General features: G+C 24.6%; 1 protein-coding gene and 1 non-coding gene across 2 annotated transcripts; both read right to left on the bottom strand.

The window, feature by feature from the left end:
* Positions 1–1,128: 1,128 nt before the first annotated feature.
* Positions 1,129–1,212, bottom strand: TRNAL-CAA (transfer RNA leucine (anticodon CAA)). Its single transcript has one exon. It is a non-coding gene; the product is annotated as a tRNA-Leu (tRNA).
* An 800-nt stretch (positions 1,213–2,012) lies between these two features.
* On the bottom strand, positions 2,013–5,001 carry LOC112702166 (leucine-rich repeat protein 1). The gene is made up of 6 exons (XM_025753091.2): positions 4,468–5,001; positions 3,700–3,771; positions 3,390–3,533; positions 2,974–3,045; positions 2,802–2,873; positions 2,013–2,361 (listed from the first exon to the last, which is right to left on the bottom strand). The coding sequence occupies exons 1-6, from the start codon at positions 4,686–4,688 to the stop codon at positions 2,289–2,291; spliced, it is 654 nt and encodes a 217-aa protein (XP_025608876.1). The 5' UTR covers positions 4,689–5,001; the 3' UTR covers positions 2,013–2,288.
* Between the last annotated feature and the right edge of the window lie 13,962 nt (positions 5,002–18,963).

Here is an 18,963-nt window from a genome sequence, read left to right as displayed (position 1 = left end):
TGATGTATAGCACATGTAGTGATGGGCATGTTCTATAAATTATGCTTATATATTTGTGTGAGACATTAGTTTAGGTTAGTGGTGCGTTTGGTGTAATTTCCATAATTGCATAAAGTTGATAACTAAAGCAAAGTTGATGGACACAGAAATGTGTGATATCATAGCAGCAAAGCTCAATTAGGAAACTATGTCACATTGCACTGCACTTTGGCACATGAGATGATGAGAATGCATACAACCCAATAATTGACACAAATATACAGATTCATGATTAAATTATTTGAAAATTCAAAAACTATCATTTAATTCAAAATATATACTTCTAATTAACACATCATGGTTACGGCTAATTTTTTACCTATAGATAATTTTAATGTGAAATACAAAAATATTTGGTTATTTTAGTATTTTATATTGTTATAATAATAGTACTGATATTTTGTAAACAAAAATATTTTTTAATATAAAAAGACAAAATATTACTGATATTTTGTAAAATTCCACAACAAAGTATAACACAAAATTTGGATTATTTTTGAAAAATTCACTCCTAATAATTCAATATTAGAAAAAAATTCCATGATTAGAGCATTATTATTAGGAAAGTTTGAAAGCGGTAGGGAACTAAAAATTAATAATCTTCGCATAGAATAGGAGAGCTTTCTTGAAGGCTTAGTGTTGCTCAAAATTTTCAAGCAATACCTAGTTTTCTAACTAACCACAATAGACAAAAGAATATTAATATATGCTTCGAGAAAAACATATTTTGACTCATTATAGCAAGTTAACTCATTAATAAAAAAAAAACATATTTTAAATGTAAATGGTGAAAAAGATTGAATGATTCATGTTACATTCTGGTTTGATATAATGTAGTTTGACTAGGAAACAGGTCAATAATTGTCCCAACTTCACCTCAAAAGAAAAAGGGAAAAAAAATTCAAATTCTAATTATGTATCTTGGGCCCAAGATTTTCCTCGAAAGGTCCGTATAATAAGTGTATGTTGGCCCACACTTTGCCTTAAAAGGATGTGCAGTCATTACTTATTCTTAGTGAAGCTTTTATAAAAAACAGGGGCAACTTTGCATGAAAAAAAAAACACAAAAAATATTGAAAAATGAAAACATGTCAGAAGTGGGATTTGAACCCACGCCCTCGTTAGAGGACCAGAACTTGAGTCTGGCGCCTTAGACCACTCGGCCATCCTGACCTTGTTGGCATTTATGTTGTACTTTTTATTAATATATAAATATACTTGTCCATAAAATTATATAACCTGTACCAATGGAACCTGCAATTACTAACTAACTTTTCATTGAAATTGTTGAAAAAACATAGATTTTTTTTTAAAAAATTGGATAAAAGAAAAACTAAAATTAACCGATTGAGCTTTTGTTTTGAACCTTCAAATATAACATTGTCTTTATCTATGGAGCCCCTTTTCAGGTGTGAAAATATCAATACTTGTATTGAATACTAGCAATCTTGCATGACTTCATTCTAAAGAAGTTAGATTCGCATTGAACTTGCACTGTGTTAATTGCAGAATTGCTCTTTTGGGAGCATTCATAATTGAATCTAATTTGGTCCTTTGTTCAGTTAACCAAAACAGTAAATGTTTTAAGTGCCATAGTACTGAATACTTTTTCCCTAGCATCTGTTTCACATGTTTCCCGGAAACCTGACAATCTGCAACAAATTAAAGATTGAAAGGAACCCATCAAAAATAGCTTTATTGTCTCCAATAATTAATTGTTGAACCCCAAAGGCGGGAAGTGAAAAGCACCACTATTTGTTAATTGAAGTTCATCAAACTTGTCATCCACCAAATTAGTCCTAAATTTGAGACTCAGATCATGCACCAGGATAATTCAATGGTATAATTTTTAACACAATACACCAATCATTACCCAGATGATAATCCTTACAATCCTATTTGGTTTGTATTATGGTAATTAGCAGAAACAGGGTCCAAATAGATGAGACAACAGAGCACAGCATCACAAATAGTTTCATCAGTAACCAAGTCGATTCTTTTCTAGTATTACATCAATAGGATATTAATGTCTTCAACATCATTGGAAGATCACAATACTGTTGTTACAAATGCCAATGCTCTTCTCCAGTATGTAAACGGATTTTCTTTTTACATATACCAAGGACTACATTTACCACTGCCCATTACACTATGAGGTAATACACTTCAATTTTCAGAATAATAATAATAATAATACATATTTATAATTCCAACCAACCCAGATTGAGATCCCAACCAAACCATCAAGTTCATGAGCAATTTGTGTCATAGCTCACCAGTCCCAACAACTCTGGACCTTCCAACCGAGGGTTATTCTCAAAGCTACAATATTGAAACAAAGATTTTCGTTCAGTAACAGGAAGAGGAAAAGGATAGCCAGGTAGCTGAAAACATATTGTGGTTAAATTCTAAAAGGCAAGCTTTAATGATTGCAACTGAAAAGTAAAAATGTAAAGAAACTCATGTATGACAAGAAAATGCATAAATTCCCATTTTCGAATAGCATGCTGCTACATGAGGGATCCAACTAAATAAAAAATATTTCATTCCTATATAATGTGCACTCACATACAATATTACTACCACATATCTTCACCATCAAACAACAAATTGCATCCCCCACAATGCCCCTCTTACCTCTTCTCAAAACCAAAACATATAAGGGTCAAGAAAAAACCAATGAATAGCTCCACATGAAGAATAAGAGAAAAATACATGCAAATAGTAGTTAAATAGACGGAAAATAGACTTGAAAAACGTACTTATTCAATGGAATATGCTCAAATGGCCCAGAGGTAGGAATTGTTCCACACAAGTTATTGTTAGAGACATCCCTGAGATAACGTGGATGGTTAGGCTCTTTGTAAGCACACATCATAATATCACTATACAATTTTATGAACATATAAAGATAAAGACAACAGTTTGACTTACACTACTTTGAGGCTTGATATACCAACAAGTTCCTTGGGGATCGGGCCAGTTAATCGATTGTCATTAAGTCGACTGCAAAGAAAAAACTTATGAGAAACATGCAAGCTGGTGATTCTTATGATAAATTAGTAACAAAAAATAAGTATTTTGACTGATGTGTCAAGTTATGCCATATCATATTGAAAAACGCAAAGATCTACCGACACTCCAGAATGGGACTACTAGGTCAGGTTATTTCTTATCTAAATTATGGAACTTATTTTACCTAGCTTCAAGGGGTTAATTGATGAATTTCAGTCTCACGCCGAGCTAGAAGCCTAGTTAAAGGATTTAACAGTTGAAAAGGTTCTTGGATATTTCCTACATCATCTTGGAGGAATAGTTTAGTCATACTAATAGTCATTAATCATACTTACAGAAAAACAAGATTCTTCAATTTCCCAAGTGAAGGAGGGATGGTGCCAGATATGTTGTTGTTATACAAGTCCAAGCTAACAAGACTCTTGAGGTTTCCAAGCTCCGGAGGAATAGTTCCTTGAATGTTGTTTTTGTACAGCTCACTGTATCAGCAATAAGAGAACAAAGTAAACAGCAAAAACTAACAAATATGAAACACTACAACCTACAACAAACAGCGGACTGCAGTAAAAATGCTATGTGCTCATTCGACATTCATAAACCCACGGTAACAAACAAAATTTAGACCAAAGAGCATATATAACATACAGATATTGTAAATGCTCAAGCTTCCCAAGTTCAGGTACCAAATGCCCAGATAGGTTAGAGTTACCGAGATCCCTGCAGAAAGTAACACAAGATGATCAATTACAAAAAATGCCAATGGAATACTAACTACTTCAGTCAATCCAAAATTAGCAATTTCTATTCCAAAATATAACATTAACAGGTTGAAGAATATCAAATCAAGTATCAAAGAGATACTTAGCCACTGCCATAAAACAAAAACACAATACAGATTAGAGGCACCTAGCTAAATTCCTTTAAAGCTTTTTCTTCAAACAGAAACATGAAGAAGAACATCTATGTTTTTAAAATACAGTGAAGCATCAAAAACATAAACTGAAAGTTGTAATATCAAGCAATTTCAACAACAAACCCAATCCCTTCAATCAACCACGAACCTCAGAAATTAGAATCACTCCTACATAAAACTCATATACAAGCGTTGACTTACAGAGTAAAAAGAATAAAAATTAAGAAGAAAAAACTCCACAAGCAGCAAAAAAAGTACAAATCTAATAACAATTTCCCCCCAAAAAAAGGAACAATAGTACAAAAAATTAACAATTTCCCGATCATATCCCCATGAAACAGAACAAGACAAAGTTTAATTTTTCCCCCATCTAACAAAGGGGAGCAAAATGTCAAAGAAGAAACGAGTAGAATCATTATTCACTACACAAAAGAACAATTACACACAAACAAAGACATGAGAGAGAGAGAGAGAGAGAGAGAGAGAGAGAGAGAGTATACACTCGAGTAACGCGGTTGTTCTGGTTGCAGGTGACGTGGAACCAAGTGCAGGGGCTAACAAGTGTTGGATCCCAGCTCTGGAGAACGTTATCGGGGTCGGAGAGACTCCGTTTGAGAGTGTAGAGTGCGTCACCTTCGGAATTGGCGGCGGCGAGGTGAACGGCGGTTAGGGTTAGCGAAAAGCAGAAGAGGAACGAGAAGAATAGGGATTGTAGTTCCATGGTGTGAAAACGAAGCAGTTAGCGTTTGATCTGAACACGTGGTAGTGGAATTGGAATTGGAATTGAGTTAGGGTTTGGGTTTTGGGATGGTTTCTTGTGTTTGGGTTTGGTGGAAAATAATAATAGAAAGAGGAAGAAGAAGGAGCTCAAGGCAGAAACTAAATAGAGAGAGAGAGAAAGAGAGAATCTTTATGAGAGAAGAAGAGAGTATCGGCTTTGGGAATAACATAGCAGTAAAACATTGCTGCCTCCCCCCATTTTCTTTTAATAATTAATACATAATTTAAATGTTCATTCGGCCTAAAAAATTTTGATATATAATCAAAATGAGTGATATAGTTTAATATAGTAATTTTTTATGTTTTTGTGAAAAAATTCAGAGTACATAAATCGGATCATGCGAATTGTTTGATTTTAAAATTTTGTTTGGTTCGACTTATGATTGGGCAAATATAAATTTCGAGAAGCTAGAAAATGGATCAGTCTAATATTACTTTTGTTTTCATATTCAAATTAAAAAGTGCAATTTGAACTATAGTTGATTGGCAATTAATTTTTATATATTTGTTTGTGTATAAATATATTATTTCATTTTATTTTATTTTATTTTATACATATTTCATATTTTAATATACTTTTTATTATTAAGAATTTGTCTATCTTTTTAATTTAGCTAAAGAGTATCATAAACGTATTTGGTTATAAAAGCTCACAAATTATTTTTTGTATTATGTGAGAGTTATGCATTTATTTTGTCATTTTTATTGATTACTAAATCATTTGATATTAAATAGTGTTCCTGAGATTATGAATTTTTGAAGTTTAATTTTGATATTCTATAACAAATTTTAGATGGTGATCCAATTATATAATTTCATATAATAGTAGATTTTTTAAGTGTTGAACTTTAAAACTAGCTATTTTTATTTAATGTATGATCAGATGTTGTGTATAATTTACATTATTAGTGTATTAATTTTTTTTTGTGTATGTTATTAGGATTTAGTTCTTGGTTAAAGATTTAAGACATTGAATCAATATCAACTATATTAGAATTCTTAGTTAAATAATGATATAAATAGTATAGGAATAAACTAAGAAAAAAATTAGTGAAAATAATAAATAGTTTTACACGTGTATTCAATTGCTTAATGTTACATAAAAAAATAATTATTTTCACATTAATCATATAAATTCTCATCTAAAAAAATGAATATAATTATACGACTGTATAAATAAGTATATCAAAATTAAACTCTATTTTGATAATATTCCTCAGTTTTTTTTCTAAAAATTTATACAAACGTATAATATAAAAGAAAAATGTATAAAATGACATTCTAAAAAAAAGTTGTATTATCATTATGTTTTGAACCTTTATTATTAATTTGAGTTCTTTATTCTTTTATATATTATATATTTTGTTGGGTTGAATTGAGGAGTTTATCAAGTTTGTAGTGATAGAATCTGACCTACATGTTGGTGATTTTATAGGTAGAGTAGAGTAATAATTCTCTAATTGGTTTTGTTTTTTCGATTTTTTTGCAACATTTTTCAGTTTGTCAAACAAATAATTAATTTGTTGCGAATTTAAATTTTATTTAAAAGATTTATAATTGTGTAATGAGTTATTATCATAAATACTTGTTAACATTAACTTTTTTCTAATTGGTTTAATTAAAAGAAAATTCTCCATTTGGTTATTGGAGGAAGGTGCCATAGTGCCGTTTGACTTTGATGTTAATAAATAGTGGTAGACGAATCGGAAATGATTTTATTAGTTTATGTTTTAGAATGGTGTCTTGTCAAGTTAAGGTGTGAACTATAGTGGATTTAGATGAGACTTGTCAGCCTTTTATGTTTGTTTGAAAATATAATTCATTCCAAATCTTCAAAAAGTAAAGAAAGAGTTTTGTTTGAATAAAATCATTTAATGTCTTTTAAACTGAAAATCTATTTAAATTTGCTTTAGGCTTGTTTGGACTGATTCCTACAAAAATATCTTCTTTCAAAAAAAAAAAACTTTTTAAGAAGAAAAAAAATAGTTTTACATTAAATTTGAAACAAATTAATATTTTAATGAAAAACTAAAATGTCTTGATTTATCATTTCTTATGTTATTTAAATGTCAATTCTCTTTTTTTTTTTAAAAAACGACATGTTTAGGTTATAATTTTTTTATTTAGTTATCATATATATATAATTTTGTTAAAAAGTCGAGTTAAAGTATGACACTTATTTTTCAACAAATTTGCTTAAACACAAAATATTTTCTAATAAATTAGGATATTTATTTTGTCTATTGTTCACTTCATTTCAAACAAGAAGTTTATCATTATTTAAAAATGAGAAAATAACAGTAATTCTAGACTTCTTCCACAAATATATTAAGATTTAATTATTCTGTTAGTCTTTATAATTTCACTAAATTTTTAATTTGATTTTTATACTTTTTTTTCTTTTTAATTGGACCTCTACACTACTTTAATTTTGTAATTAAGTTTTTCCTAGTGTAAAAAAATTAGAATTAGTTGAATATTTTTTTGCAAATTAAAAATATTTTTATAATTAAAAATTTAATTAAATATTTAACCGCATGTATTTTAATAAAAAAATATGATGTTAATTTTAATATTTTTAACATGAATAAAAGTAGTGTAAAAATTTAATTAAAAAATATAAAAATTTAATTAAAAATTTAGCAAAATTATAGTAATCGAGTAATTAAACCATATATTAATTAAGAAACTCTAAAATGGAGAGCCCTGTGCATTATGTTAAATATAAATGAGGGTGGAAATCCAAACCAAACCCCACATAAACTTTAAATGACGTTTGTCTTGTTACACCATAAATTTGAAACTTTGAATTGTCAAGTCCAAGAAATTTTAAACATAAAAATAATTTCGAAACCAAAATTATTTCTTAAAAAGAACTAGACTCTTTGGGGAAAGGCCTATATATTTAAACAAGTCCAAGTAGTGTTTGACTTTATTTTTTTGTTGGGATTATGATAAGAGGGTACTTAGTAGTCTTTTTGGTAAAGTAGTTAGTGATGCATTAAGTGTGATGGAGGGTACTTGTTTATGGCTCTATATATATTATTAGGTCCGATTTGGTAACCAATTTACTTAAATTTCTTTTGATAAAATAACTTAAATAATAAATGACACTGTTAAAAGTAACTTATAAATAAATTATTGTATTTAGATTTTTAATTTTAAAAGTGTTTATTTTATAAAAATATGATAAAAAGTAGAAGTATTATAAGAGAAGTCATTTTTTTTAACTTTTCTATAAATTCTTAAATAACTTTTTAGAAAATTATAATTTAATTTTAAAAATTACACCAGACATTAATACTATTACTTTTCATAAGTCAAAAGTTAAAAAAAATTACTTCTAAAATTTTCCAAACAGACCTTTGGTACCATAATTACTCTATACTTGTTGGTAGTAAAATTGGTTAATTCTTAATTGCAATGGTCCCTTATTTATATATGATATGATTGTGGAGCTGCAAGGTGGCTTCCTCACATTAAATTAAAAAAAAAATCTATGGAATGAAAATAAATATTGGTACATGAAAGTAATCATGCTATTCACCGTAATTTGGATTAAAAAAATAATTTTGTTATTTTTCTTAAAAAATTTAAGAGTTATTTTTGTTAAACAAATTGATTTATCCATTACTTTTAATAAAATTTTTAATTATGTATTCTTAACAAATTTTATTATAAGAATTTAATTCTTAAAAATATCATTAAAGAACAAATTACTATCTTTTGCATACCAATCCATCTTAAAAATTTATTGAAAACTAACATTAACTTTAGTAAGTTTTAACTTAATTTTTACATTTTACATTTCAATTAAACATGTTTCATAAAAATAATTTATTTTCTTCAGCAACTTAGAAATAACAACAACGAGAATAACTTTAGTGACACTCAATGCACATTAATATGTATTTTTTTTAATAAAAAACAAAACTATTTTCGCGTATGTTTGACTCTATTTATCATGTTGACTTCAATGTCATAAAGCAACATAAATTGGATGTCAATTTAAATACTAAATTAAATAATAATTTCTATTAAGTCACGATTTTTTATTTCTTTTTCTTTTTCGTTTTTTTTTCTTTCCTGCACCTAAAGTTTAATTTGTAGGACTCTCATTAAAGAAATTGATCTTCTTAATTTTTTTTTAATAATTAAAAAAATAAAATATGATCTCTAATTTTTAATATTTTTTTATATTTTTTTGTCCCACTTATAAAATTAATGATGAGAGATTACACTTTATTCTTTCAATTGTTAAAAAAAATTAAGAGAATTCATTTCCCTTTAACTAATACCTAATTCAATTTAGACCAGTTCAAAAAAATAAAACTTTTTCAGCATAAATAATTTTTTTAATAACCACAGTATTCAGCTCAGATTCTATACTTTGGCTAACTAAAATAAATATTGAAGAACCACTTAAAATAGGCATTTGAGGATTTTTTATTAAAAGGGAAAAACAGAGAAATTATATATTAATTTATCAATTATTCATAATTCTACAGACCAAAAAAATACCATCTCATTTTTTTGTCCTGATTAAATCTCAAATTTTGTATCTGGTTATTAAAATTTGACTCTAATAAACTAAAATTTTATTTGTTAAAATGATTGTGATGTAAGTAGATTTGTTTTTTTAGGTGTACTGATCAGTAAGTAGATTTTGATATTCTAGAAGTAGCTAGTGGCATAACATAAACTAGCCCATTTATTAAATAGTTGGGCTTAGATTAGTTAAGAAAAAAAAAACTTCAAAGATTAAAAAAAAAACCTTATAAGCTTAAGTTCATGAGTTTAATTTTTGATGAAACAATTTATACGGTCGTCTAATTACATTTGTTATTTTAAATAATTATTCATTATGTTAGTATAAAAAATAGTTATTATTATTAACTTAACATTACATAATTGAATGTATATATAAAATTGTTTAATACTAATAATGTACTAAAATTAAATTATAGTTCACTCATACACTTAAATAAGGGTTGAGAGTTTTAAACTTTACAATAATCTATTGTCCAACGATAAATTCTTAAATAAAACCCAAACTACACATTAGTTCTCATATAACAAAAAATTATTTACCATATATTTGTGTATAAATAATATATGAGATTATATTAGATTATAACATATGAGTTAAATTTGAATATTAATTAATATATAAAATTATATTAATTTTTTTAATTTTAATAAATACAAACTATTTTTAAAAAATTTTATTTAAAATACTTTCAAAGGCACCTTTCTCTTTTAAAAATTATAAGCATAAATATATTATTTTTTTAGTTATCAAATATAAAATAAAGAACTTATATTTTTAAAAAGTGTAAATACCTTTTTAAAAGATTTAATCAAATTAAATCTTTATATAATAAATTGATTTTATGGCTAATTTAGTGTATACATAACATAATTGTATTTTAATCTATAGTTTTAGGTTAAAAATTTAATCTGATGTGTGATATCAGAATAAATTAGATTTCATATTTCAATGAATGTTGTGGTTAAAGTTTTAGTTATGATATTTTTATATTTGATTGTGCCTATTATTTAGTAAAGATCCAAATAGCTACAACATAAGAAATATTACAAGCTGATTTTTTTACTGACATAAGAGTACGGTGGTTAATTACCTTGGTTAATATATATTTAAAGAGAGAAAAAGAAGTAGAATGTGAAGCAAAGAAAATTTAAGAAAGAAGTTAAAAAATGTGAATTGAGAAAAGAAAATATTAAGAAGAATGAAATTAGAAGACAAATTTAGATATATATAAAAATATCATATTAATAATATTTTTATAATTAAGTATAAATAAAATATTCTTTTTGAGTATTTTTAATGTATATTTATTATTAGGATAAGAAATTATATATTTCAGTTTATTAGGATTATAAATTATACCTTTTAAAATAGAAAAAAATTGATATAATTTTAAATCACAAGATGTATATATATGTATATTTATGACGGATAACAAAAAACAAATTAAAATAACTTATTATCTACCGTTATTATTTGTAACAACTGAATTGAATTAAATAATAATATTATTATAGAAATCTGCAAATAAAAAAAAGTTACTAATAAATTAAATTTAAAATATTTTTTTTTCAAAATAAAAGTAGTATCAGCTAAATGTTTTTAATAGCCTGTTTTATTGCAATTAGTTAATAATTAATTTCAAATTTTTTTAATATAAATATTTTTTACTTCAAATAAAAGAGTAGTAGTCTTTGACTTTTTTTGTGGACTTTTAGATTTTATAGTCTCTATTTTTTTATTTTTTAAATATGTATGGGATAATATATTATTTATTTATTAGATTTAATAAATTTTTAATACATTAGGTTTAAACAAAAAGGAAATTTTTTATTATATGCTAGTTTGAATTATTTTTTTAATTACAAAAAAATTAAATAAAATATTTTTATTCATTTTAAAACTTATTTAGATACGTATTTTAAAAAAAATATTTTTATTAAAAAATAAATTATTTATCTTTTCTAAAAGGTAACAATACATTACTTTAAAAAAAAAAACAAAATATGTTTTTAATAATTGAAAATTCTTTTTCAAAAGCTTATGCAAATATAAAATAATTTTTATAAGTGAAAAAATATCTTTTTAAATATATAAAAATTATTTTTTTTCAAAAACCAATCCAAATTAATCCTATAGCACCTTTTTAACTTTTCAATTTACCCAATCAACGTCCTCCTTCGTCTATTTCCATCGTAGCACTTAAAATGACTTCGGTAATCGGGGTCTCCATAACAGCACTTTTATCGAAAAAGTCCTTCCACATCAAATGAAATTTAACTTTCACCGATTCCACAGGCTTTTTTTATTATCACAGAAGAAAAATACCTTATCGCCAATGATACTAACCATACCTCACTTGTCTTAGCTGAGTTAATGATTTAATTTAATCCTACCTGTCCAGACATATATAAAAAATCTTATTCCAAAAATTACAAAGGAATATAGTTATAACTGTGCACTATAAATACCTAAATAAAAAAAAATTAAATAGAGAATACTAAAGGATCAATATTTTTAATGTATAAAAAAAAAGAAAAAATTCATTAATTCAAACCTAAGACCCGAACGAAAAAGTGTTAATACAAGAGATAAGCTGCATTTTAAGAAAAAAAGCTCAATAACCTTATAAGTGTCGCACTCAATTCTGGTTGGGTGGACTCGATTGGAAGAAGATTGGTTCAAAATAAATGTGAATGGTTCAGTCCTTTAAGATAGAAATTTCTGTTCTTATAGCGGTTTAACAAAAAAGTTAAATGGCATTCTCGAGGGATTCATAATGAACATTAAAAAAGTGACTATCATTAGTCAACAACATGCCCAACTAAATTAAAAAGCCGTATACATTGAAAATCACGGCTAAACACCTTGTCAAAGTGTAATGGCAGAAGAGAGAGAGGGGGAGGATAAAAAAACACAAAAAAATAAATAAGAAAAAAATTCTTTACATATTATGAATATTAAATATTTAAACTGCTTTTAAAAGAGAAATTGACATTAAGAGATTGAACATTATATTTAGTTTAAAATAAATATAAAAATTAAAGACTAAATTTAAAATTAAAAAAGTGATACTTTTTTTAAAAAATGTCATTAAAATTTTAATTATTTTTTAAAAAATTTTATTTTCTATGTCTTTATTTTCTAAAAATATTAAAGTGACTGAAATTTTATTTTTTGTATTGAAATTTTAGTTTTAAACTCTAACTTTTAAATATAATACTAAATTTTAATATTCTAATTTTAGTCTCAGAAAATAAATTATACTTAAAAAAAATAGAAACTTTTATTTGAATTTTGATCTTATTTATATATATTAGATTTATTTCTATATAATTTTGTAAAAATATATTAAGAATCACATTTAGTTTTTTTCAAATTATCCACCTAATGAATTATTTTCACTTAATGAATTATTTGATTATTGAGAATGTTTCAAAAAAATTTATCAAATTAAATCTTTATATAATAAATTAATGTTATGGCCAATATAGTGTATATATAATATAATTGTATTTCAATCTATAATTTTAGGTTAAAAACTTAATCTGATATGTATCAGGATAAAATTAGATTTTATATTTTAATGAATGGTATTATGTTGTGATATTTTTATATTTGATTGTGCCTAGTAACTAGTAAAGGTCTAAATAGCTAAAACATAAGAAACATTACAAGCTTAATTTTTTTACTTATATAAGAGTATGGTGGTTAATTATCTTTGTTAATATAAATTTAAAGAGAAAAAAAAGAGTAGAATGTAAAGCAAAAAATGTTTAAGACAGAAGTTAAAAAGTGTGAATAGAGAAGAAAAAAGATTAAGAAGAATAGAATTAGAAGACAAATTTAGATATACATACAAATATCATATCAATAATATTTCTATAATTAACTATAAATAAAATATTTTCTTTGAGTACTTTTAGTATATATTTATTACTAGGATAAAAAAATTATGTATTTTAATCTATTAAAATTATAAATTATACCTTTTAAAATAAAAAAAAATTGATATAAATTTATATCAAAAAAATATATATATATATATATTCTTGATGGATTAAAAAAATAAATTAAAATAATTTATTTTTTATTGTTATAAATTATAACAAGTGAAGTGAATTAAATAATATTATTGTCATAGAAATCTGCAAATAAAAAAAAGTTACCAATGAATTGAATTTGAAATATTTTTTTCCTAAAGTAAAAGTAGTTTCGGCCAAAATATTTTAATGGCTTGTTTTACCACAATTAATTAATAATTTATTTCAAAATTTATTGATATAAATATTCTTTACTTCAAATAGAGGAGTAGTAGTCTTTGTTTTTTTTAGACTTCTAGATTTATAATCCACACCTCCAAAGTGACTTGACGAAGAATCTATTTTCGCAAACAAACACAACTCCTACACACACCTATGAGCTTCCCTTCCTACATATCGATACAAGACCCGAGTAGTGAGGTCCTACGAGGTAACCTCTACTTAGAGTACTAGCCCGCCTCTCTCGTGACTTTTCGGACCAACTCGGATCTATTCTCGATCCGCATTTTGGGAGAAGAGCGTGCAAAATCGAGCAATGAATCTTATAAAAATTTTCTCGGGTCTCTATATATAAATCTATAAAAATAAAAAGTCTGGGTAGAAGCACAAGCAAAAGAAAAGAGAAAAAGTAGAAAAAGGAAGGAGAGAAAAGATAGAAAATTCCACTGTTTGTTTTGGAAAAGACCTCACTCACACTTAATATAGTTATATAGAAGATTCCTCTTTTAATACGTGGGTGGATAACCAATCCAATAAGTCTTTTTGGTTGGATCTCTCCCAATAGAAACCTTTTAGTAAATGTCCTGAAAATACCTGTCATAAGTATAAGAAAGTTCTGATTTTTTTTTAAATATATGGGATAATATATTATTTATTTATTAGATTTAATAAATTTTTAATACATTATGTTTAAACAAAAAAGGAGATTTTTTTTTACATGCTAGTTTAAATTGATTTTTTGAATTAAAAAGTATTTTTTAAAAAATAAAGTATTTTTATTCAATTTAAAACTTATTTGAATACGTATTTAAAAAAAAGGTATTTTTATTAAAAAAATAAATTATTTAATTTTTCTAAAAGTTAACAATACCTTATTTAAAAAAAAAGCAAGAGATGTTTTTAATAATTGAAAATTCTTTTTTAAGAGTCTATGCAAATGTAAAATAATTTTTATCAGTTAAAAAAGAAAAAAATATTTTTAAAAAGATAAAAAAATTAAATATTTTTTTAAAAATCCAATCCAAACTAATCCTATAGCACCTTTCAGCTTTTCAGTTTACTCAATCAATGCCCTCCCTCATCTATTCTCCATCATAGCACTTAGAATGACTTTTGTAATGGGCCTCATAACGGCATTTTTATCGAAAAAATCCTTCCACATTAAAAGAACTTTAGCTTTCACTGACCCCACAGGTCTTTTTCTATCACTGAAGAAAAATGCTTATCGCCAATAATGCTAATCATACCTCACTTGTCTTAATAGAGTTAATGGTTTAATTTAATCCTATCTGTCCACACATGTAAAAAAAATCTTATTTATTCTTGATTTAATTAGACGAAATATGAATAAAAAGAATTTTTTAGTCGTCACTCCAAAAAATACAAAAAATTTAGTTATTACTGTACACTATAAATACCTATATAAAAATATATATATATTAGTTAAATAAAATTTTCAATTTTTAATTTAATAAAAAACTAAATAAAGAATACTAAAGGATCAATATTTTTAATGTATATAAAAAAAATTCATTAATTCAAACCTAAGACAAAAATAAAAAAGTGTTAATACAAGAGATAAGTTGCATTTTAAGAAAAAGAGTTCAATAATCTTGCAAGTGTCACACTCAATTTTGGTTGGGTAGATTCCATTGGAAGAATATTAATTCAAAATAAATGTGAATGATTCAGTCCTTTAAGATAGAAATTTCTGTTCCTTTAGCGGTTAAATTAGAGAGTTGAATGACATTTTCGAAGGATTCACGATGACCATTGCAAAAGTGACTATCATTAATCAACGAAATGTCCAACCAAATTAATGAACCATACACATTAGAAACAACAGTTAAACACATTCTTCAAAGTATAACGGCAGAAGAGGGAGAGAGGGAAGGATAAAAAAACACACAAAAAAATAAATAAAAAAATTCTTCACGTGTTATGAATATTAAATATTAAGACTACTTCTAAAAGAGAAATTTGAAATTGAGAGATTGAACATTATATTTAGTTTAAAATAAATATAAAAATTAAAAAATAAATTAAAAATTAAAAAAATGATATTTTTTTAAAAAAATGTCATTAAAATTTTAATTATTTAAAAAAAAAAATTTATATCTTTATTTTCTAAAAATATTAAAGTGACTGAAATTTTATTTTTTGATATTAAAATTTTAGTTTCAAACTCTATTTTTTAAATATAATACTAAATTTTAATATTCTAATTTTAGTCTCAAAAACAAATTATACTTAAAAGAAATGAGAGACTTTTATTTGAATTTTGATCTTATTTATATATATTAGATTTATTTCTATATAATTTTGTAAAAATATTTTTAAAATATATTAAGAATAACATTTAATTTTCTCCAAATTATCCTCCTAATGAATTATTTCCACTTAATGAATTATTTGATTATTGAGTATGTTTCAAAAAAATTTATCAAATTAAATCTTTATATAATAAATTGATGTTATGGCTAATATAGTGTATATATAATATAATTGCATTTTAATCTATAATTTTAGGTTAAAAATTTAATTTGATATATACCAGGATAAGATTATATTTTATATTTCAATGAATGGTATTATATTGTGATTAAAATTTTCGTTGTGATATTTTTATATTTGATTGTGTCTAGTAACTATAAAGGTCTAAATAGCTAAAACATAAGAAACATTACAAGCTTAATTTTTTTACTGATATAAGAGTACGGTGGTTAATTACCTTAGTTAATATAAATTTAAAGAGAAAAAAAAAAGTAGAATGTAAAGTAAAGAAGGTTTAAAAAAGAAGTTAAAAAGTGTGAATAGAGAAGAAAAATGATTAAGAAGAATGGAATTAGAAGACAAATTTAGATATATATAGAAATATCATATCAATAATATTTTAATAATTAAGTATAAATAAAGTATTCTCTTTAAGTACTTTTAGTGTATATTTATTATTAGGATAAGAAATTATGTATTCCAATCTATTAGAATTATAAATTATATCTTTTAAAATAGAAAAAAATTGATATAATTTTATATCAAAAGATATATATATTTATGATGGATAAAAAATATTTTAAAATAATTTATTTTTTACTATTATTATTTATAACAAGTTAATTGAATTAAATAATATTATTATTATATAAATCTGCAAATAAAAAAAAGTTACTAATGAATTGAATTTGAAATATTTTTTCCCAAAATAAAAGTAGTATCAGCCTAAATGTTTTGATGGCCTGTTTTACAATAATTAATTAATAATTGATTTTAAAATTTTTTGATATAAATATTCTTTACTTCAAATAGAGAGTAATAGTCTTTGATTTTTTTGTGAACTTTTAGATTTTATGGGATAGTATATTATTTATTTATTAAATTTAATAAATTTTTTATACATTATGTTCAAATAAAATAGATAGAAGAGGCTTTCTTATAAGTCCAGCCAGCAAAAAGACCGGCTCTCCGGCAAACAAGAAAGAAGGTTCAGGACAAAGTTCTAATCCCATAGGTGGGCCAGGCGGGAATCCAGCCAGTTCAAATTCAATAGTCTATAGTAAAGATTAAAGGATGACCCATCGAAAAGAAGCTAAATCAGTGACACGCGAAAGCCAAGAGCATCAGTGACGGAGTCAACATCCTTCCGAGAAAACCGCTCTAGTTGTTGAATGGTAGATCCTACACTTCGTAACATACAGTTAAATAAAGACATCTTTTATTACATACTAATTTTAATTGATTTTTTTGAATTAAAAAGTATTTTTATTCAATTTAAAACCTATTCTATTTGAATACGTATTAAAAAAAATAAATTATTTATTTTTTCCCTTACTTAAAAAAACAAAAGATATTTTTAATAATTGAAATTTATTTTTTAAAAAGCTATACAAATGTAAAATAATTTTATCAATTAAAAAAATCTTTTTAAAAATATAAAAAAATATTTAAAAAAAAACAATCCAAATTAATCCTAGAGCACTTTTTAGTTTTTCAGTTTATCCAATCAACGCCCTCTCTCATCTATTTTCCATCATAGCACTTGCAATGACTTCTGTAATGAGGTTTCTATAACAGAATTTTTGCTGAGAAAATCCTCCCACATCAAAGGAATTTTAGCTTTCACTGACTCTACAAACCTTTTTTGCTATCACAGAAGAAAAATGCTTATCGCCAATAATGTTAACCATACCTCACTTGTCTTAGCTGAGTTAATGATTTAATTTAATCATACCTCTCCATACATTTTTAAAAAATCTTATTCATTCTTGATTTTGTTGTGACTATTATTGATTCTTGATTTAATTAGACGAAATAGGTATAAAGAGAATTTTTTAGTTATCACTCCAAAAATTACAAAGAAATTTAGTTATCACTGTGCACTATAAATACTTAAATAAAAAATATATATTAGTTAAATAAAATTTTTAATTTTTAATTCAATAAAAAATTTAAATAGAGAAAACTAAAGGATCAATATTTTTAATGTATAAAAAAAATTCATTAATTCAAACCTAAGAAAAAAAAGTGTTAATACAAGAGATAAGCTGCATTTTAAGAAAAAGAGCTCAATAAACTTACAAGTGTCGCACTCAATTCTGGTTGGGTAGACTCCATTGGAAGAAGATTAGTTCAAAATAAATGTGAATGGTTCAGTCCTTTTAAGATAAGAATTTCTGTTCTTGTAGCGCTTTAATTAGAGAGTCGAATGACATTCTCGAGGGATTCACGATGACCATTGAAAAAGTGACTATCATTAGTCAACAAAATGCCTTAATGAGCCGTACACATTAGAAATCACAGTTAAACACATTGTTTAAAGTGTCTCACATGTTATGAATATTAAATATTAAGACTGCTTTTAAAAGAGAAATTTGAAATTAAGAGATTGTTATATTTTGTTTAAAATAAATATAAAAATTAAAGAATAAATTTAAAATTAAAAAAGATATTTTTTAAAAAAATATCATTAAAATTTTAATTATTTTTTAAAATTTTTTATTTTCTATATCTTTATTTTCTAAAAATATTAAAATGACTGAAATTTTATTTTTTGGTATTGAAATTTTAGTTTCAAACTATACCTTTTAAATATAATACTAAATTTTAATATTCTAATTTTAATCTCATAAACAAATTATACTTAAAAGAAATGAGAGACTTTTATTTGAATTTTGATCTTATTTATATATATTAGATTTATTTCTGTGTAATTTTGTAAAAATATTTTTAAAATATATTAAGAATAACATTTAATTTTCTCCAAGTTATCCGCCTAATTAATTATTTCCACTCAATGAATTATTTGATTATTGAGAATGTTTAAAAAAAATTATCAAATTAATTCTTTATATAATAAATTGATGTTATGGCTAATATAGTGTATATATAATATAATTGCATTTTAATCT

The sequence above is a fragment of the Arachis hypogaea genome, chromosome 7 (assembly GCF_003086295.3).
Source record: "Arachis hypogaea cultivar Tifrunner chromosome 7, arahy.Tifrunner.gnm2.J5K5, whole genome shotgun sequence".
NCBI classification, from domain to species: domain Eukaryota; kingdom Viridiplantae; phylum Streptophyta; class Magnoliopsida; order Fabales; family Fabaceae; genus Arachis; species Arachis hypogaea.
The sequence above is the reverse complement of the archived record's forward strand: the minus strand, read 5'-3'. Positions and strand labels throughout refer to the sequence as shown.

What these genes read in the sequence shown, in the direction of transcription:
- LOC112702166 (XM_025753091.2), bottom strand. Translation starts at nt 4,688, where the DNA reads ATGGAACTACAATCCCTATTCTTCTCGTTCCTCTTCTGCTTTTCGCTA. An exon ending in AACAACCGCGTTACTCGAGT is followed by an intron (nt 3,772 to 4,467) that starts GTATACTCTCTC and finishes TACTTTCTGCAG; the next exon opens with GGATCTCGGTAACTCTAACC. An exon ending in ATATCAAGCCTCAAAGTAGT is followed by an intron (nt 2,874 to 2,973) that starts GTAAGTCAAACT and finishes ACGTTATCTCAG; the next exon opens with GGATGTCTCTAACAATAACT.